Source organism: Rana temporaria, chromosome 12, assembly GCF_905171775.1.
Source record: "Rana temporaria chromosome 12, aRanTem1.1, whole genome shotgun sequence".
In the NCBI taxonomy this organism is placed as follows: Eukaryota; Metazoa; Chordata; class Amphibia; order Anura; family Ranidae; genus Rana; species Rana temporaria.
In genome coordinates this window covers 124,802,331-124,821,033 of record NC_053500.1, presented here as the reverse complement: position 1 = coordinate 124,821,033, position 18,703 = coordinate 124,802,331, and the positions used below count along the sequence as shown (strand labels likewise).

Below are 18,703 nucleotides of genomic sequence, written 5' to 3'. Positions count from 1 at the left end.
TTGTCCCCTTTCGGTACAGATGAGCCTTGTCTATACAATGATAATCCCGGTTAACAGAAATGACAAAAATAAGTGCCCAGCACCGAGGAGAACCTGGAGCAGCATCTTCAGGAGAGGCATGTAGTTCAGCACTGCTAGAAGTCTATTTACGTGAGCAAGATTTTTCAAATGTGCTCAATTTAAAGCGGTTCTCCACCCTAAAGTGAAGTCCCGCTGATCGGAACCCTCCCCCCTCCGGTGTCACATTTGACACCTTTCAGGGGGAGGGGGGCGCAGATACCCATCTAAAGACAGGTATTTGCACCCACTTCCGGCCCGGCATTCACGGGCAAAAGACGGGCATTGCGTCACGTCCCGTCGCCCCCCCCGTTGTGTGCTGGGAACACTCGGCTCCCAGCACACAGCGGGAGCGGCTCGCGCATGCGCCGTAGGGAACCGGGCAGTGAAGCCGCAGCGCTTCACTTCCTGGTTCCCTCAGCGTGGATGGAGGGGGGAGCAGCAGGGTGACGAGCGATCGCTCGTCATCTGCTGCGGACAGCGCCGGACTCCAGGACAGGTAAGTGTCCTAATATTAAAAGTCAGCAGCTGCAGTATTTGTAGCTGCTGGCTTTTAATATTTTTTTTTTGGCGGAACATCCGCTTTAAGTCGAACTTCACTCTCTCAATAAACATTGATTATTCTAATCATCATGCTGCTAGCAGTAGTAAATAGATAGGAAAGGATATCAGATTTACTTTAACACCCCCCCCCCCCCACTTTACAAACCAAGAATTAAAAATGGAAAGGACAAGTTTTAAAAACTCAAAGAAAGCAAAATGTTTAAAGACTGTCCAAAGAAAATCTTACCCAGCGACTGCAAATGAAGCATGCTGCAATATTGTTGCTTTGGTGCTGCTGGACTTGGCTTGATTCACCGTTACTTTGGCTTCTGTCAACGGCTGAGAAAGGACGTTTGTAACCAGCAACTAAACACAAGAAGAGAAGAGACATTAATACCTTTTCTCAGATAAGAAGAATCATAAGCTTACCCATCAAATTTATCCCAAAGCATTGACAATGGTTATATAGATATAAACCTTTGATCTCCAATACTCAAATCACGTCTTTCAAACAGTCACTGGATGTCAAGAGTCAGCTCTCATTTAACCGGTTACTAAACCCACGTCATAAAAAATACGGTCAGTAAATAGTGTATTACATACTGTTCATACTCACCCAGCCACTATGAGATTTGTTTTCTGCATTTTGAAAAAATATCTGGTTGATCCTGCTGTTCGATCTTTCCCTCCTGTCCATGTTCCCAATGCAGTTGGGGATTTTGCAGAGCAGTGTTGGCAGCTCTGCACATGCTCAGTTTTCAGTATATTTTTATGCAGAGCATTTCCTCCCCATCACATCTGAGCAGCCCATGTGGCTATAGAGTCACACATGTGGGTGTATACTCAGTGGTAAATGACAGCCCACTCCCTTCTTCCTCCTCCATGCCCACTGACAAGCTAAAAACAATATTACAGGTAGATTAATGGTGGCTTCTCCTCCCAGTTTTTCCAAGACACAGGCTGGAGGGGCATGACACAGCCTGTGACTGGCAGAAATCCGCTCACTCAATGATTAAAAAATAAAGATTTGATTTCAAATATATATTTGTATAATGATTTAAAACAGTTTATTGATATTAATTATGTTTTACTCTCCATTTCAAACTTTAAAGGGGATGTAAAGGTACAATTTTCTTTTCCTTAATAGCTTCAAGGGAGGGGGCGAGCACGACACTCCACACCAGGGAGAAAGCCTTGCATTACTGTGTGGAGTTACAGACAGAAGAACAGGAAGTGAGGATTTCTCAGAAGAAATAAGGACATTTAAAAGCAAAATGGAAGGATGAGGTAAGTGAAGGAGGACTGCACTAAGGTAAAGGAAGCTATTTAGGGAAAAAAAAAAAAAAAAAATTGTACCTTTACAACCCCTTTAAATTTTGAACATGAAACATGAGCAGCGCCTCCTGCTTATTATTCCCTGCAGACAGGCTTGGAAAGTTCTGGGCCATGTGACAGTTTTATATCGATTAGGAAAAGGCACTTCAATATATTTTTTATGGCTGTTACTGATTAAAATTTTTGTGTTCGATTAATCGATTATTTTTTTAAATCGATTAATCGACTAATTTCGATTAATTATAAGGCACATACAGATCCGACTACTTTTAGCTGATCTCCTTGCATTGCAACTCTGCATTAGTCATTGGTAAACACTATATACAATCACCCGACACTAGTTAGTTTCCACAATCCATGACTTAACTTCAAAGTTTACACAAATACGTTTTAAATTCAAATTGTAGCACCAACGTAATTTTTTCTTATTAAACTTTAAGAAAAACGTAGAAAGTTAATTTAACTTTAATTATAAAACTTATCTAGTATATTGACTGTCACTTTATAGTCGGCAAGTAGGCATCACTTTAGCCAGTCATGCAGACATACCAGAGTGTTTACATTTTCTGGAAGCAGACATGATCGCATTTTATTGACAATATACCCTGAAGAACTGAACAGTCTTTCGCACGGAACAGATGTTGCCGATACACAAAGAATTGTATGCACAAAACTGCTTAGAACAGGAAAACGATGGTTATTTTTGCCCCCTTCCCTTGATGGAGCCCGATGCATCCTCCTGCTCCACAGATGCAAAGGTACCTCAATCTAATGGGTGCAGTTTGCTTGCATCCATCAGGGTAAGTCTCACTGTGCAGGCTGTCCGGTGACGTCAAGAATTTTGATTGATCAAAAAAATAAATAAAGATTAATCAAGGAATTAATCTTTAATTTCCCCAGCCCTAATATTTTTTATTCAAATAATTACAGTGCCATCATCCACATACAGAAATAGAAGAGAGAATGACAATTAAACATTGTGTGTTCCAGTATCACTTGTATGCACCTTAAGGAGAGGTTGTTTGTGAGACACAGCGGCAGGTCCATCAGGCACCACTATGAGGGGAAGGTGGTAGCGATTGTGGGATAGAGCAGAGGCTGCAAATGCCACACTGAAGGCTTCTGAGAGAGAATCAAAGTTCTTCCTGCTAAAGATGGCATTCACCAGCTGGACTATCTGTTCCTGAGAAATAGAAATGTGAGAGATTTCAGTACCAAACATTCTTGACCCATCAATCAACATGCAGCACAGAACAATTAGTTTTCCACTCCTTTACCTCCTTCAGAGCGGGCTCCATGCCAACGTGGTCTGACAGGCTGTAAGTAGCTGCCACAAACAGAGCCGTGGCTTCAAGACCTTCCTCAAACTGTAGATACTGACCGCCCAGGTCATCCAAACGTGCCACCAGATCCTGAAGCAAGAACAAAGACAAGCTTTTAACAAGCAAAACTATTTTATAAAGAGGTTTATCTTTACAGAAAACTTAAATATTAATAAGCTTACTTAAAAAAAATTAAACAAAAAAACTGAGAACCATTAAAAGCATAGTCCATCTCTGGACCAGGTTTACGGTTAAACCGATTTAGGGTAGAACATAAAAACATGGTTGCATAGCCCATCTCAGCTCTCCCAGCCATGTCATCCATTCACAGAGAAAGTATGAAATGACACTGGAAAGATTTTGTTTAATTGACATATTGATTCTTTGGGTGGGGCTTGTTTTAAAGAAGAAGTATAGCCAAAACTTTTTTGGTTGTACTTCTTTGGATCACAGGAATGCAGAACGAACTGCACTCCTGTGGCCCATTTTCAGTCAACAGCGGCCTGACGTCAAAGAGCCGGTCCGGGCTTAGGAAGATCCTGACTTATAAGTTGGGACCCACCCCTGGCTCAGCCTCTTGGCAAGACCTGCTTAGAGGCAGAGCTAGCCACTCCTGCCCTCTCCACAGTCCAGTGCTCTAGTGAGTGCTGCTGGAGGGGCAGAGCAGAGAGACTGACAGACACCAGCTCTCTGAAGCCTTAAGACAGAGCTGAGCGATCAGCGGTGTTTGATCGCTTAGTTCTTGGTCTGGACAAGGCGGGGGCAGATGCTGCATTCACCTAGGGCAGTGGTCATCAACCCTGTCCTCAGGGCCCACTAACAGGCCAGGTTTTATGTATTACCTTGGGGAGATGCAGACTAGAATACTGCAATCACTGAGCAGCAAATTATATCACCTGTGATGTATTTCAGTTATCTTGCAAACCTGGCCTGTTAGTGGGCCCCGAGGACAAGGTTGATGACCACTGACCTAGGGGAGTATCATTTCATTTTTTCAGAATCCCGGACTTCTCCTTTAGGCTGGGTTCACACCATTGTGAGTTGGATGCTGCTTCCATGCATCCAATTCGTATTTCAGGAGTCCTGTGAGCCTTTGGCTCTGTTTCAGGTTCAAACTCAGCCAAAAATCCGCACCGAAATCAAACCTGAAAACGGTGAACAGGGACGCACCGGACCCCTGCTGTGAACAGGGACGCACCGGACTGTATACCCAGCCTCAATTTAGAAGAGACGTACATGTCTCTTGTGCAATAAAGAGCCCGCCTGCTCATACATTTTTCACTTTTCCGCTTAATTCTGCTTTACTGTTAAGCTTTGAAACCACACAGTCATTAATAAGAAAGTGGAGGAGCTGCCAATCCATTTCCAGGTGTAATTTTTCAAATGCACTTTAGAAATATATTTGTAAAAAACTCATTTGTTTTTTTTAGTTCTGTACCAAGAAGGGCAGGTTTATTATGAGCACTTCACTCTTCCCAAATATTCAGGAAAGAAAAAAAAAAAAAAAAAAAAGAAGAAGATCTTCACTCAATAACACAGATTTCCTTACTTCTATTTCTTCCACAATGCCACGCAGGTCGGCTTGCTGGGACAGCATGGAGGCAGTTAAAAGAGCTTCAATTGTACTGCAAAGACAAAAACAAATATCAGTGAGTGAAAAACGCAGCTTTCTAACCAGCGCAGGGTTAATACTCCAAGATACACCAGTATGTGGGACCAATTAGGAGGAGAGGCAATTAGCATCACACTCCCCCCAGTCCTGCCATCACAAGTGCATTCTCATGCATATGAGAATCCCGAGCGGTACGAAACATCTGCTATGCATGTAACATGTATGTCTTACGTGGGAAGGCATCTGCCCAAAAGTAAACTTTCCCTTCTCTACTTGTGACAGCCTCATTTCCATGATAAATGCACAGGGCTTCCCAGGGGAAGTGGAGGGGGACACAAAGTTCAGAGTCATTACCATGTACGGTGGCAGTTCCCCCTCTGAAAGGTAAGTACACTCTTCTGCTGTCACTCGGGAATATTTAGCGGCAACGTGTGCGCTTGTAAATTGCATTTTCATTTCTTCTCAGAAATAAGCACGTCGTTAGGGATTCCATTCATATGGAGATGAGATGTGTGCATTATACAAATTAAACAAACTCAGATGTTAAGCAATCTAAATGAGCTAGCAGATTTTGGTGATTCAGCCTGTAGGAGTGAATATGTAGCCACGTACTGCAACTCAACTGAGTCAGAGAGACGGAAGTATTTTGGACTGGAAGCTCTGATGACGATAGTTGGGAAAGAGGCCTTGGGGGCTTTTGTGTCATTGTCTTTGATGCAACTGAAAGGGTAGTGGTGTTAAAAGGCCGTTATTTAAAGCGGAGTTCCGACTAAAAAATAAAAAAAGTCAGCAGCTACAAATACTGTAGCTGCTGACTTTTAATTAATCGGACACTTACCTGTCCCAGGGGCCAGCGATGTGGGGGAATGAAGCCCCGCAGCGCTGGCATCATTACTGTGGACACCCGGCTGTGGCTTCACGGCCGGGCAGGCACTGCGCACAGGCACTGAGCCGAGTTTCTGCCCCCCCCTTCAAAAAATTACATGCCAAATGTGACATGTCAGGGGGTCACCTTCCCATAAAGAGGAAGTTCCATTTTTGGGTGGAACTCTGCTTTCATGAGTATGGTGCTCATATGCATGACATGCCAATTATTACCAATGGCAAGACCTGGTGTGTACTTAATTAAATGGTATTTCCACTACCCAAATTCACTCTGTAGACTGGTATCACGTGAAAATTTTCTTATTATATAACCAAAAAAAAAAAAAGGCTCCATTCACACCTAGGCGATTTTAATTGCAGGCGGAATCGTCGCGATTCCAATCGCAGAAAAACGCAGGACACGTTTGCGATGTCATCATTTCTTAATGGCTCTCTAATCGCGGCAAAATCACGACGTGTGAAGCTTGGCGTTTAAAAATGAGCAGGAGCTTCTTTTGGGCGATTTCTGCCACAATTGCAATTTTATCATGTGACAATCATGGCCAAAATCACACCGTGGTAGGAGGGCCATTAAGAAGTGATAGCATTGCAAATGCAGCCTGCATTTTGGAATCGTGGGCAGAATTGTGGTGATACCACCAGCGATTCAAATCGCCTACGTCTGAATGGAGCCAACATTTTTAGTCTGCAGAGGCGCATTGTTGGCAGTATAGTCGGTTTCCCATTGCTTTCAATAAGAAGGAGCGGTAAACGCACCGCTCTAAAGATGCAGCTAGCAGGACTTTTGGAGCGGCGGCTGCTGTTTCTCCTTTCACACTGGAGCGGAAAGGAGAAACAGCAGCCGCCGTTCCAGGTCGGTTTGCAGGCGCTATTTTTAGCGCAATAGCGCCTGCAAACCGCCACAGTGTGAAAGGGGTCCAACACCCTTTAAGGCCCTTTCACACGGGGCGGATCAGAATCTCCGCTTGCTCAGCGAGGATTGCAGGGCGGTCCCCGCACACTGTGCAGGGACCGCCCTGTCTTTTCTCCGATCTCCTCTAAAAATTCGGATGAACATGGGCCGTCTGTCCGTGTTCACCCGATCCGATGACGGATGAAAAAATAAATAATTAATAATAATAAATAAAAAAAAATAAAAAAACACAGGATTTTCCTCCGCCTGCAGAATCGGAGGATTGTGAGATCGGGTGTCAGAGGATGTTCATGCGCTGACACCCGCAATCTCATAGGGACCAATGTATGTCCCTTTTTCATCCGTACACGCATGGATGAAAAAGCGGACATACGGTCCGCCCGTGTGAAAGAGCCCTTACAGTATTTTTAAACCAACACTGTTCAAAAAATAAAAGTGCATTTTGTTTAAATGAGGTTACATTTAATCGTTTAAGGATTGCAAAAAAACAAACAAAAAACACAACAAAAAAAACAAAAAAACGAGAAACATTGTTGCAAGACAATAATTGAGAAAAAAAAAAAAAAAAGACTTGTTTGTCCAAAAAAAAAGTAATACATATGTTTTGTTTTTTACGTAAACACAACATCACAGAATAAAAAGGTCTATAGCAGAATTGTAAAAATTGTTGAACAGGTGTCAGAGGGAAAGTGGTTAATGAAAACATATTTCCTGCTGCTGTCAACCTTTGTAATTTTTAATTAAATACAATGATTACTACCTCATTAATATAATTCTGACCCTTTGAGAACAGTTTTAGGACAGCAAAGCTAGATGCAGCGGTTCTGCATTCAAGAATATGCCGGCATTTTTAACTCAAACAAGCTGCCAGCACACAAATTATCACGTTACACAATAATTAATGTCACGCCAAAGTAGAACACATGATGATATTAAATTGGGGCCACCACTCAAAACTCATTTGCATATACAAGCTGTTCACATTCATCACAAAGGCGCCCCTGAGCGCTAAACAGCAGTGGGGGCTGCAAAACTAAAAAGAGACCAATAGTCTAACACTTTCATACTGAGCAGAACACTCATTTCACAATGTACAACAATAAATGTAGAAATACATCAACCTTACTCGATGGAACTCGATATGAGGCGCAAACACTGCCAGGTGATGCTACAGAGCCAGGAAATATTTAGTGAGCCAGCCAGCCATTACATTTTTACACCTAAACTTCCCATCGGAGAGCCATCTCTAACAGCTACAAATCATTCTATGCTTTTTAGCTAATGTCTTTGCAGTCTCGAAGCATGGACATTAATGGCCAGTTCACACTGCTGCGATGCGGGAACCCTGCGAATCCACTGCGGCTTTCCGCATTGCATGTCTGCCGGCGGCAGTTCACACGGCCCTATGCGAACTGCTGGGACTGTCAGTTAAAAGATAATGACACTAGGGCCGAAACAACTAATCGATTAATCGACAACTAATCGATTATGAAATCAATCGATTACAATTTTCATAATCGATTAATCGGCCAGTAACATAATGGGGTTAAAAAAACAAAAATTAGCCCTTTATAGTACAAAAAACCAAATCGCTACTGTAAATATTACAGTCACTGTCCCACAGTAAAAAAGTTAACCCCTTACAATAGCGATTATTTGCTCTTTTTGTACTTATTTTTGTTTTTTTAACCCCATTATGTTACTAAACATCTCAGGCCGGGTTCACACCTCTGTTTTTTTTTGGGTGCTTTTTGCAGAAACACACTACAGTTCATTTACATGTTTTCCTATGGGACACATTCACATCCATGATTTTTTTTCCGGCTGCTGCGTATTTGGAAAGGGCAAGGACTTTTTAACGCAAAAAGGTGCTTGTTTTTTTTTATTTTGGTTCAATATACTTCAATGGAGAAGCTGCAGAAAAGCATGTCATGTGTTTTTGCGGCAATTTGTGTTTTGTAATCTGCCCAACAACAAATTGGCTAAAAAAAAAAAAAAAAAAAAATAATGTAAAAATGCAATTTTTTTTTAAAGGTTATTATCCGATTAATCGAAATAATAATCGGCCAACTAATCGATTATGAAGATAATCGTTAGTTGCAGCCCTAAATGACACCCCCAGATCAGTTTGCAGATCACACTGCGATCTGCGAACTCAGACAGAAATCGGATGGCATGGGTGTTCACACCCATGCGATCCGTATTCTGTCCGAGTTTGCAGATCGCACTGATTCTGCTGCGCTCTACAGTATAAACAAAAAAAAATATATCACAGCAAATATTTTGCTACAATTCACGTTTCATATAATACACTCCCTCCATCAGGGCTGATGCGAAAGAGGCAAGATGCATTGAAAAAGCACCAATAAGTGGTGGCCGGCTAAATAGGAAAAAAACGGACTGGTCCAATGGAAAAGACAGCAAGGCATTCTACTCTGCCTTTACACACAATGGGGTTGATTTACTAAAGGCAAATCCACTGTGCACTACAAGTGCACTTGGAAGTGTAGTCGCTGTAGCGCTAAGGGGAAGCTCTGCTGATTGCCATCATCCAATCACATGCAAGGAAAAATGCATTTTGTTTTATATTCCTTGCATGCCCCCCTCTGATCTACAGCAACTGCACTTCCAAATGCTCTTGCAGTGCAAAGTGTATTTGCCTTTAGTAAATAATCCCCAGTGTGTGTGTGTCAAGGTTTCAAAAACGGATCACCAATAACATTGGTTTTACACAACTTTCTTTTTTTGAAGAAAGAGCAGAGCACAACAGTATGTGAGTCAGACGATCCGCACAGCGTTCCTCCTATTCACATGTAGTTCTTAGTGTAAACCAGCCCTTAAAGGGGTTGTAAACCCCAATTTTTTTTTTTTCTTAAACAAACATCATACCGATCTCCACTATGCAGTTAGTTTTGCATAGAGTGGCCCTAAACCTCATCTTCTGGGGTCCCCCTTCAGCGCTCGCGGCTCCTCCTCGCATCAGTAAACCCCCTAGGAGAAGCTCTCTCCCTGGTGGTTACCATGCGGGCGCGATCCCAAGTCCAGCATTTGTGTCCGTAGACACAAAATGCCGGACTTTGCCCTGCCCTCACACCATTGGATTTGATTGACAGCAGCAGGAGCCAATGGCTGTGCTGCCATCAATCCATCTAATTGAGAGCCGAGAACCCCAGGCAGAGAGGTACAGTGCATCTCCGCCGAGGGAATGAACAGGCTCAAGTTGAGTAAAACACGAGGGGGGGATTAGTCAGTGTTAAAAGTTCTCTCACCTTAATGCATAGGATGCATTAAAGCGGATGTGCCATGGGAAAAAAATATTAAAAGCCAGCAGCTACAAATACTGCAGCTGCTGACTTTTAATATTAGGACACTTACCTGTCCTGGAGTCCAGCGCCGATCGCAGCAGAGGACGAGCGATCGCTTGTCTCTCTGCTGCTCCCCCCGCCATCCACGCTGAGGGAACCAGGAAGTGAAGCGCTGCGACTTCACTGCCCGGTTCCCTATGGTGCATGCGCGAGTCGCGCCGCGCCCGCCGATTGGCTCCCGCTGTGTGCTGGAAGCCGAGTGTTCCCAGCACACAACGGGGGGGGGGGGGGGGGGGGGGGGCGACGGGATGTGACGGAATGCCCGTCTTTTGCCCGTGAATGCCGGGCCGGAAGTGGGTGCAAATACCTGTCTTTAGACAGGTATCTGCACCCCTTCCCCCCTGAAAGGTGTCAAATGTGACACCGGAGGGGGGGAGGGTTCCGATCAGCGGGACTCCACTTTAGGGTGGAGAACCGCTTTAAGGTAAAAAAAGAATGAGGGTTTACAACCCCTTTAACTGAGTCCTCTCTCGACCCAGCACTGTCCCTTCTGCAGCAGCACTGCTCCCTCTTCCGTGAGGCTCTGAGAGCAACAGAAGCCATTACAGACAAATCCTGTGAAGAGAAAGCAGGGAACACACAGCCCTGGCTCGGGAGCAAGCCCACGGCTTGCTGAGGGGGGCACTGGTTGTAGAGCAGGAGCGGAGAACGCTGGTGGGGGAGTCGGAAGAGGAAGTAAAAGACCGCCATGTGCGCAGAGCAGGCAAGTGCACCCTCTTTTTTTTTTACATTAAAATAAAGAGGCTTTACAACTACATGAAATTCAGTCCAACAATGAGAAAACCTAACCTTCTGAAACAGTGGGCTTAGCTTATCCCCCGTAATATTTGTAGGTAAAGGTGTAAATACTACCAATATCAGCCACATTTCAGGTGTTTTCTACACTAGGCAGAAAAACTAAAGCTCCTTCACTGTTCTCTCCAATTAGCACAATGCATGCTACAGAGTTACTTACGCCAAGACATTCTCTTCCTTGCTCAGTCTGGTGGTGAGGGCACCGACCACTTCCTGCGAAGCCAGAGGGAGGCCAAAGCCAGCGAGGGCACCCACTGCATGGTATATCTGGGTGACTGAGGAGTCCTCATTGATGGCACCAAGAATCAAATCACGGGTTTCATTGGAGATTGGTACCTATAAAAGAGAGAGAGTTAGAGGACATATTGCACATTTTATATCAGACTACCATGCAATAGAATTAATAAGTAAATCAACTGGTTCTACCATGCTACTCACCTCACAGTTGTTCAGGCCTTGGCTGGACTGAGCGGCATAGAACAGCGAATCCACGTTACTGGTATCTACATTTGAGCGGATGAAATCACAGGCAGCCTGTGGAGAAGAGCAGACGCAATGCTTACAATATACTATGTAAAAAGCAATATACTAATTAGATCATTTATAGTCTGATAGGTACGATATAGAGTAAGGAACAGTCCACCTCTGTGTGGCGTGTTTTACATGCGTTTTAGATACATTCCCACTGAACTCTACATGACATGCATTTTCACAATATATCCAGCGAATCAAACACGCAGCAAGCGGGATTTTTTTTTTTTTTTATATAAATTGCATCTAAAACACACACTATTTTCTTTTACCCTTAGACAAATACTGTAAGCCTTTGACCGAAAGAGGTATACAAATCCAAAAAATCATTACCACTTAAGGACCGCCGCCTGTAGATATACGTCCACAGAATGGCACGGCTGGGCAGATGGATGTACCGGCACGTCCTGTACATCTACCCAGCCGTGGGTCGCGGGCGCGCGCCCGCGACCCAGTCCGAAGCTGCGGGACTACCGGAGAGTCAGGACGCTCTCTACGTTGCAGATAGAGAAAGGAGCTGTGTGTTAGTGGGCGTCCTGACTCTCCAGTAGTCCAAGGAAGGGGGGAGCACGACACTCCACACCAGGGAGAAAGCCTTTGCATTACTGTGTGGAGTTACAGACAGAAGAACAGGAAGTGAGGATTTCTCAGAAGAAATAAGGACATTTAAAAGCAAAATGGAAGGATGAGGTAAGTGAAGGAGGACTGCACTAAGGTAAAGGAAGCTATTTAGGGGAAAAAAAAAATTGTACCTTTACAACCCCTTTAAAGTGAACTGATAAAGTAATGTGGACCAAACTTCACAGGTTAGAGCCACTTTAAAAACGAACCTAAAGTATGAAACAATCAGGACTAATGCTTTGTAATCCAAGCCCACAGCTTGCTCAGCACACTCACCTTTTCATCAGAGATGCTGCCACCCAGGTGCTCAAATCCTACAATGTAATAATAAGCGTTCTCCAGGTTAGACAATGGATGTTCTAGAACCCCTTTAAGCCTTTCCACATCGGTCTTGCTCAGGTAGTGGCTTGGAGTCAAGGCCTGGACACTGGCAAGAAGGGCAAATGCCTGGAGAAACACCAAACGTGGATCTGTAGGAAAAAAAAAAACGGTATTTATAGAAAACAAAAACGTATCTCTCAGAACCCAGTCTCATGGCGGTGCACACAAAGGAAGATCAATTATTGAAAGAAATGTCAATATAAGAAAACGTTTCAGGTTGCTTTATCCTAATGTAGACATTTTGTCTATACCCCACCTTTTTAATGTGAGGGGCCGATAACGGGTCTGAATTATGTAGACTGGTGACATCACCCACTGCTGGGGGGTATCCATTGCTCGAGGCGTTGTCGGAGGGGGTGAGAGTTCCCTCCTACCAGCTACAACTTACACAGGGGAGATGGAGCTTTGCAGTCATGTAACGGCTTAGAAGAAGAAAAAGGAGGAAATAATTTGTTTAAAAATGACAGTTTATTCTAAAATGTTAGAAGGGCAAAAGGGAGGCAGAATTTAAAAGGTGAGGTACGGTAAGGCCCCTTTGACACGGGGCGGATCAGTAATGATCCGCCTCCGTGTGTCCGTAAGCTCAGCGGGGATCGCTCCGTATATCCCCGCTGAGCCAGCGGCTGACAGGGCGGTCCCCGCACACTGTGCAGGGACCACCCTGTCTTTTCTCCGCTCTCCCCTATGGGGGGGGGGGGGGAATCAGATGAACACGGACCGTGTGTCCGTGTTCATCCGATCCGCAGACGGAATAAAAAATATGATTTTCTTCCGTCCGCAAAATCGGATCTTTGCGGAGGCGGGTGATTACGGGTGTCAGCGGATGTTCATCCGCTGACACCCGCAATCACATAGGGGACCAATGTATGTCTCTTTTTCATCCGCAAACGGATGGATGAAAAATCGGACATACGGTCCGCACATGTCAAAGGGGCTTAAAGTGATAAAAACACACTGTTTAATGTACTATTCTGTATATTTATGGCACTGTAATAATTTTAATTTAAAAAAAAAAAAAAAAAAAACACATCTAAGCACCGTTTTCCTAATCGATATACAGCTGTCACATGACTCAGATCTTTCCCAGCCTGTCTGCAGGGAAACATAAGCAGGAGGAGCTTCTAGTCCTAAGCTGATGGTCGAATGTTAAAAAAAAAACAAAAAAAAAAAAACAGCCTTTGGAACACAGAGTAAAAACAAATAGATAATATCAATAAACGGTTTTAAATTGTCATGAAAATATAAAATTTAAAAATCAAATCTTTATTATTTTGTGGAAATAACATGGTGTGGGTGGACTTCTACCAGTCACAGGCTGTGTCTTAAAATAAGGAGGGAGGAGAAGCCTCCATCAACTATCTACATGTAACATTGTGGCCCCATTGTGTCTAGCTGGTTAGTGGAGGAGGGAGTGGGCTGTCATGTGTGATTCTAAAGTCACATGGGCTGCTCAGATGTGATAGGGAGGAAATGCTCAGCATAGAAAAATCACTGAAAACAGAGCATGTGCAGAGTTGCCACCACAGTTGCAAAAATCCCTAGCTGAATTGGGGACATGAAAAGGAGATGGAGATTGAGAACAGCAGGATCAACCAGTTTTTTTGGCGAACACAGAAAACAAATCCCAGAACGAGTATGAAACTCTGATCCTCCATCACACCAGATCACATGACCTGTTGCCACAAGAGCCCACATGCATGTCTTCACTCTTCCTTCAAAAGGCCGACTCCACCTCACCCTCCTATTGGCTGGTCTCCACCAGTGCTGCATATTCAATGGTCCCAAATGGTTTGAAACACAGTTCATGTTTTTAAGGCCCTCAAAAAAAAAACACTCATGGCTCACCCTTGGAAATGTGCAGGAGCTTCTTTGGTGTGTTTGTCACACGTAGGGCAGCCCATTAAAATAACTGGACTGCCCAATGCTTTTGCATGAAAAACACCTAAAAAGAGCGCACGTTAGCGCAAAGCACAGGTGTGAATGGGGCCTCCTAGAACTTCCAAACAGTTTATGAACACGTGTGACTTCTCTTGGGTTGGGAAGTTGGATGGTTGCCCCACATTGCTGCTCTTTTTAAAATGTGGCAAAGCTACCACTTTTGTGGTCACCATGCACATCAAATGCCCCGTAGTGGTTGCACAAGATTTTTTGGGCATTTTAGGGGCAAAAAAAAAATAATTCTAAAACTAACTACTAAATCCTGCTGTTGGGTCTTTGAATGTGATAAGAAACATTTCCGGCACTGAAAGAAAGACTAAAGTTTTGGGGAAAGAGGAGACTTGGGAGGTGAACATTTCACTGCCATGACAACCAATGGTGGCAGAAGAAGGGGGGGGTCAATAATTTCACTGCCATGACCACCAATGCAGACAGGAGGGGTCAACTTTCTCGACCATGATCACTAATGCGGGGAGTACTATAACAACACTTCCCCCATACAAGCAACGTACGGAGAAGGGTTAATAGTACCGACACCAGTGCTGGGGACTATTTTTGCACCCGCTCACACCAATGACGGGGGTCATTGCTGCGCCCGCTCACACCAACGACTGGGGGTCATTGCTGCGCCCGCTCACACCAACGACTGGGGGTCATTGCTGCGCCCGCTCACACCAACGACTGGGGGTCATTGCTGCGCCCGCTCACACCAACGACTGGGGGTCATTGCTGCGCCCGCTCACACCGACGGGGGGTCTCTACTGCGCCCGCTCACACCAATGACGGGGGTCATTACTGCGTCCGCTCACACCAATGACGGGGGTCATTACTGCGTCCGCTCACACCAATGATGGGGGTCATTACTGTGTCCGCTCACACCAATGACGGGGGGTCATTACTGCATCCGCTCACACCCATGACGGGGGTCATTACTGCGTCCGCTCACACCAATGACAGGGGGGGGGGTCATTACTGCGCCCGCTCACACCAATGACGGGGGGTCTTTACTGCGCCCGCTCACACCAATGACGGGGGGTCTTTACTGCGCCCGCTCACACCAATGACGGGGGGTCTTTACTGCGCCCGCTCACACCAATGACGGGGGGGTCTTTACTGCGCCCGCTCACACCAATGACGGGGGGGTCTTTACTGCGCCCGCTCACACCAATGACGGGGGGGTCTTTACTGCGCCCGCTCACACCAATGACGGGGGGTCATTACTGCGCCCGCTCACACCAATGACGGGGGGGTCATTACTGCGCCCGCTCACACCAATGGCGGGGGTCATTACTGCGCCCGCTCACACCAATGACGGGGGGGTCATTACTGCGCCCGCTCACACCAATGACGGGGGGTCATTACTGCGCCCGCTCACACCAATGACGGGGGGGTCATTACTGCGCCCGCTCACACCAATGGCGGGGGTCATTACTGCGCCCGCTCACACCAATGACAGGGGTCATTACTGCGCCCGCTCACACCAATGACGGGGGGTCTCTACTGCGCCCGCTCACACCAACGACGGGGGTCATTACTGCGCCCGCTCACACCAATGACGGGGGTCATTACTGCGCCCGCTCACACCAATGACGGGGGGGGGGGGTCATTACTGCGCCCGCTCACACCAATGATGGGGGTCATTGTACTCCAACTTCTTCTGTGCATTGGGATAAACTAGAAAATTGAGCAAGGCCAAAGTTTTTGAGCGTTAAAGTACAACAATGTGCTGCCATTGTTCAGCCCTCCAGAAGTGTCAGGGGCTAAACTTGAGACTCTGTATCATTTTCAGGTTGACAACCACTGCATAAAAATATCAAAACAAAATAAAAATGTGTTACAGTATAGCTAAACCCATCAAGTCCTCACAGTTAAGAAAGCAGTCATCTTATCCTCTGACCTGCCAGTGTCATGGCCCTGCACATGTGATAAGTTGGGACACCAGCCAATGATGGCTTGACAGCTCAGCTGAGAGCTCAAGTAACTGTGAAAGAAATTATGTGACAGGTATTATATTTCACTTCCTGTTTTAGTGTGGGACAGGAAGTGAAGGGAAATCTCCGCTATGGGACACAGATGGCAGGAAAAAAAAAAAATCTGTCAGGGGTTATAACCAGTGGCGGCCACTCCATTAGGGGCGCCGGCGCTGCCCCCCCACCCCAATCCTGGTGATCTGCCGAGCTGGTTCCAGCTATCGTGGAAGTTCCAGCGCAGGCGCAATCTGATGTGCCGAGATGGTTCCGGCTAACGGGAAAGTTCCTTCAAGGACTGCGCAGGCGCAAACTTGCTGACGGAAATCTCCGAACCTGGGCCGGCATCCAGGGCGACGTGGATTTCGAGGTCAGTGGCCAGTCGTCCTCACTTCGCTCGGACGGCTCGCTCGGCTTCCTGGCTCTTTTTTTAACATCCTCCAATCCACAGGGATGTTAAAGAATGAGCCTGGATGCCGGGCGAGGTTCGGAGATTTCTGTCGGCAAGTTTGCGCCTGCGCAGTCATTGAAGGAACTTCCCCGTTAAGGGAACATTAAGGACAAGTCACCGGCACCCAGCCCCTATTCGCAGGGCGAATGGATTCCAATGGGGTTTTATTTTTTTAATATTTGAAGCATGTGATCAGAGTCTGAGGCTCTGATTGGCTTAAAAAAAGGGTGGGCTCGGGGCGCAGACCTCTGCGCCCCGAGCCCACCCAGCTGTGTGACATTAGCAAATTAAATATTCGCCAATGTCTTCCTGCTTCTCTTCCCGGCCAATCAGGAAGTGGGTCCTAAAAAATCTGACATGGGTTATATCACCCTCTCTATCCAAAATGAAAAAAAAAGTTTTGCCTTCAGTTTTACTTTAAGTTTCACCCTCCTGGTTTCTCGTGTGGCTCCCTGGGAACACTCGTTGCTAAGGATGAGCTCTGGCGTGTTCGCATGCTACACGTGGGAGGAAGTGTGCACGGCGCTGCGCTAATCACAGCCAGGGAGACATTGTCCCGATGCTCGGCTGCAGAGATCGGGAAATGTCTCCCTGCCTGTGATTAGCGCAGCGCCGTGCACACTTCCTGGCGGGCTCTGCACGTGTAGCATGCGAACACGCCAGAGCTCATCCTTACTCGTTGCCCACCTCTGCCCTGCAGCTGTTTTTTTTAAAGAATGCAAGCCGTTGTCCGATTGGATGAGGTGGAGAGGGAGGGCAGTGACATCACACTCTACGCCTTGTCCAATCAGAGAACACTTTGCATTTATTTGTCTCTTTCCCTTCAGGAAGATTCCCCTTATCTGTTCTTCTCTGTACAATGACTGACCCTCCTTCTGCCTGTAGGAGTCTCTATGACACATGGGTGTCAAATCTGGGGCCCTGCAGCTGTTGTGGAACTACAAGTCCCATCATGCCTCTGTCTGTAGGAGTCATGCTTGGAACTGTCAACCTTGCAATGCCTCATGGGACTTGTAGTTCCACAACAACTGGAGGGCCACAGGTCCGAGCACCCCATGCTGAGTCTATGGCAATGAGACAAGTGAGGCCTCACACACCGGGAGAAGGCTGACCACACAGCTATCCGCCAGCAGGGAATGCTGGGACTTGTAGTACAGCAGCAGCTGGCCGCCCCACACGCTATAAAGACCCCTCCACCACCCCCAATTCATTGTATCCCCCATACACTCAGCTACTCACTCGCTGCCATGTTGTCCGCTCCCCCTCACAGCGTCCTCCGCCCCCTCCTCACACGATTTCCGGTGCTCGCCGGGGGGAGGATCCACAGACTGGGCGGAAAGGGGGTGACACCGAGACTGAATAAAGCTTTATTTATAATAAAACAACACGTTCAGACGCCAGATACACAGACTACAAATATTATCCCTTATTTCCAGACATGTTATTATACTACAGCCCAGAGAAACGGGGATACAGCCGCTGTGTGTGATCCATCCAACTAGGCGCCCCCCCTGTGCATATCAGGGAATGGTCGGCGCCGAATAAAGGCGGGGCGCGACGTGCATGTGTCTGTGTGTGATTGGTGCAATCGGCTGACAATCCGAGACAGAGGGGCGGGGATTAATGTTGTCCTCGTCACCACAGGAGCGTCAACCCGCTCAGGTTGAGGGAGGTGGGGATGTTCGCGCCTGATGGGAGTTGACTGGCAGGTGTGCTGACCAATAAAGTGACCTGATGGGAGGGATTGGACGGTGTACTGACCAATGGGGTGACGTTTTGGCACCTGGGTCGAGTCATTGACAGGTGTGCTGACCAATAGGGTGACGTGTTGGAGCCTGGCTGGGTTCCCTCTGTAACTTCTGTCAGAAACAAGTTCTATGGGGAGAGAGAGGAGGAGTTTTTAAAATTAAAGCAGTGCTTCCAACTGTCCCGTTTCCTCTGTCCCACTTTCCTCCTCATTTGTCCCTCATTTTGGTCTGATCCATAT

General features: G+C 46.2%; 1 protein-coding gene across 2 annotated transcripts in view; it reads right to left on the bottom strand.

Moving 5' to 3' along the window:
* Positions 1-18,063, bottom strand: part of RPN2 (ribophorin II) — a 46,324-nt gene extending 28,261 nt beyond the window's left edge. For both annotated transcript variants that reach the window (XM_040330540.1, XM_040330539.1), the window contains exons 1-8: positions 17,956-18,063; positions 12,256-12,449; positions 11,266-11,361; positions 10,988-11,163; positions 4,807-4,882; positions 3,213-3,347; positions 2,942-3,118; positions 848-966 (exon numbers count right to left, since the gene is read on the bottom strand). In XM_040330540.1, the coding sequence (XP_040186474.1) occupies positions 848-966; positions 2,942-3,118; positions 3,213-3,347; positions 4,807-4,882; positions 10,988-11,163; positions 11,266-11,361; positions 12,256-12,449; positions 17,956-17,965 (983 nt within the window). In that variant the 5' untranslated portion in view covers positions 17,966-18,063. The remainder of the gene's footprint in view (positions 1-847; positions 967-2,941; positions 3,119-3,212; positions 3,348-4,806; positions 4,883-10,987; positions 11,164-11,265; positions 11,362-12,255; positions 12,450-17,955) is intronic.
* Between the last annotated feature and the right edge of the window lie 640 nt (positions 18,064-18,703).